Below are 1743 nucleotides of genomic sequence, written 5' to 3' on the forward strand. Positions count from 1 at the left end.
TCATCCAAAAGTTGATTATCAGCACAAGCGCACACCCGGCCTCCTGGAATGGCCAGGCAAAGTGTACTACAGCCTCCATTATTTACTCTGCACATATTGTCACCTGCAAAAGGAGGGAAGCCAAAGTGTCAAAGAACTCTGATTCTAACCAGTGAGAGACCTTAGGTTCACATTCTTTTTAGGAGATATACATAGGCATAAATATGTACACATATTTAGTAATGTAGTTAACATTCTTGCTGAGTCATAACTAAACTTAGAAATGTTTGAAAATCCACGATGCATTGATAGGTAGTGAAGAAAAATTTGCACATTTGTCAGAACAGCTGGAGGTTTGTGTGCAGTTGGGTACTAGGTGAAAGAGCAGGAAGAGAATAGAAAAGTGTCTGTCTCAGAACCGTTTCCAAAATAAGCCCAACGGTTTCAACCTTTGAAGTTTAAGAAAGCAGATCACTGAATCTGGGGAAATGGCTTTGGATCCCCAGTGAAGAGATAGTGAATGAGGACAGTGGGGGGCAATAGTCTTCACTCTTGTGCAAAGAGTACACTGGCATGTCCAGGAAACAAATATAAGATATCTATGCACCCTTAATAATCAGCAGCCTTACTATTATCAGGGGAATGTGAAGTTCCCAAGGACAGAAGACCTAAAGAGCAGAGGCACTGGTTAACCATACAATGGACATCAATTAAGCAGAAGCGAGGAAAATTTAATAAGGATAGTATTATTCATGAACATATGTGAGGCACCCTTGGAAACTCAGATAAAAGTGAACCAGTTTTTGAACGGGATGGAGATTGTGTTTTATAGAGGTGTAAGTAAGAGTAAATGAAATTTAGGTAGTCACCGTTTAGGTGACATTTATTCCTGTAAGTGGGAAAGGTAAGGAAGAAAGTTTACTTACAGTCACATGTTGTTTAATGACAGGAATCAATTCTAAGACATACATCATCACATCATTGTGTGAAGATCATGGAATGTGCATATAGAAACCTAGATGGCATAGCCTACTACACACCTAGACTATATGGAATAGCCTGTTGTCTTAGGCTATAAACCTGTATAGTATGTTGCCATACAGAACACCGTAGGTAACTATAAGACAGTGGTAAGTATATGTAGGTCTAAACATATTTAAACATAGAAAAGGCACAATAAAAAAATAGGATTGCCATCTTATGGGGCCCTGTGTATATGGTCCATAACTGACTGAAAGGTTGTTATGCTATTCATGGCTTTACTAAGCTCTATATGTGTAACATTAAAAGGAACTTGACAATATTTGCAGCTCAATTGACAGTGTAATTGTCAGGATTATATTATACTATGTTGCATTTTTCAAGGTATCAATTAATAAAATTTTGATTATATCAGAAGATCTTACTCCAATCTTATAAATAAAGAGCTTTTAATTATTTGGAGCTGCATAATATGACACTAAAATGATTAATATGCAAGTGCCAGAAATGTGACTAAAATGAAAGGCTAAGTTATTATACTGTGGTACTATGGGCCTGAGGGGTTGCATGTACTATGTAGAAAATAATAAGAAGTAAGAAATAAAAAACCTCTCAAATGCTGCTATATGCAATAAATATTCAACACATTCCCATAGATTATCATTGTGTACTCAAAGATCAGAAGGAATGACCTGAAGAATATTATCATTTCTTTTCATTATTCTGAGAAGTAAATTTAATTTGCTCTGTTTATGAAAAATAAGAAATTATATAGGAAAGGTA

At 35.9% G+C, this 1743-nt stretch overlaps 1 protein-coding gene across 1 annotated transcript in view; it reads right to left on the reverse strand.

Annotated features, from left to right (window-relative positions):
• Positions 1 to 1743, reverse strand: part of LOC100949794 (low-density lipoprotein receptor-related protein 1B-like) — a gene marked incomplete at its 3' end in the record, with an annotated part of 1553965 nt that overhangs the window by 430406 nt on the left and 1121816 nt on the right. Inside the window, exon 14 of the mRNA XM_003793025.1 lies at positions 1 to 103. Within this exon, the coding sequence (XP_003793073.1) occupies positions 1 to 103 (103 nt within the window). The remainder of the gene's footprint in view (positions 104 to 1743) is intronic.

This window comes from Otolemur garnettii, unplaced genomic scaffold (genome assembly GCF_000181295.1).
Source record: "Otolemur garnettii isolate 467f Iridium unplaced genomic scaffold, OtoGar3 scaffold00064, whole genome shotgun sequence".
Lineage (NCBI taxonomy): Eukaryota > Metazoa > Chordata > Mammalia > Primates > Galagidae > Otolemur > Otolemur garnettii.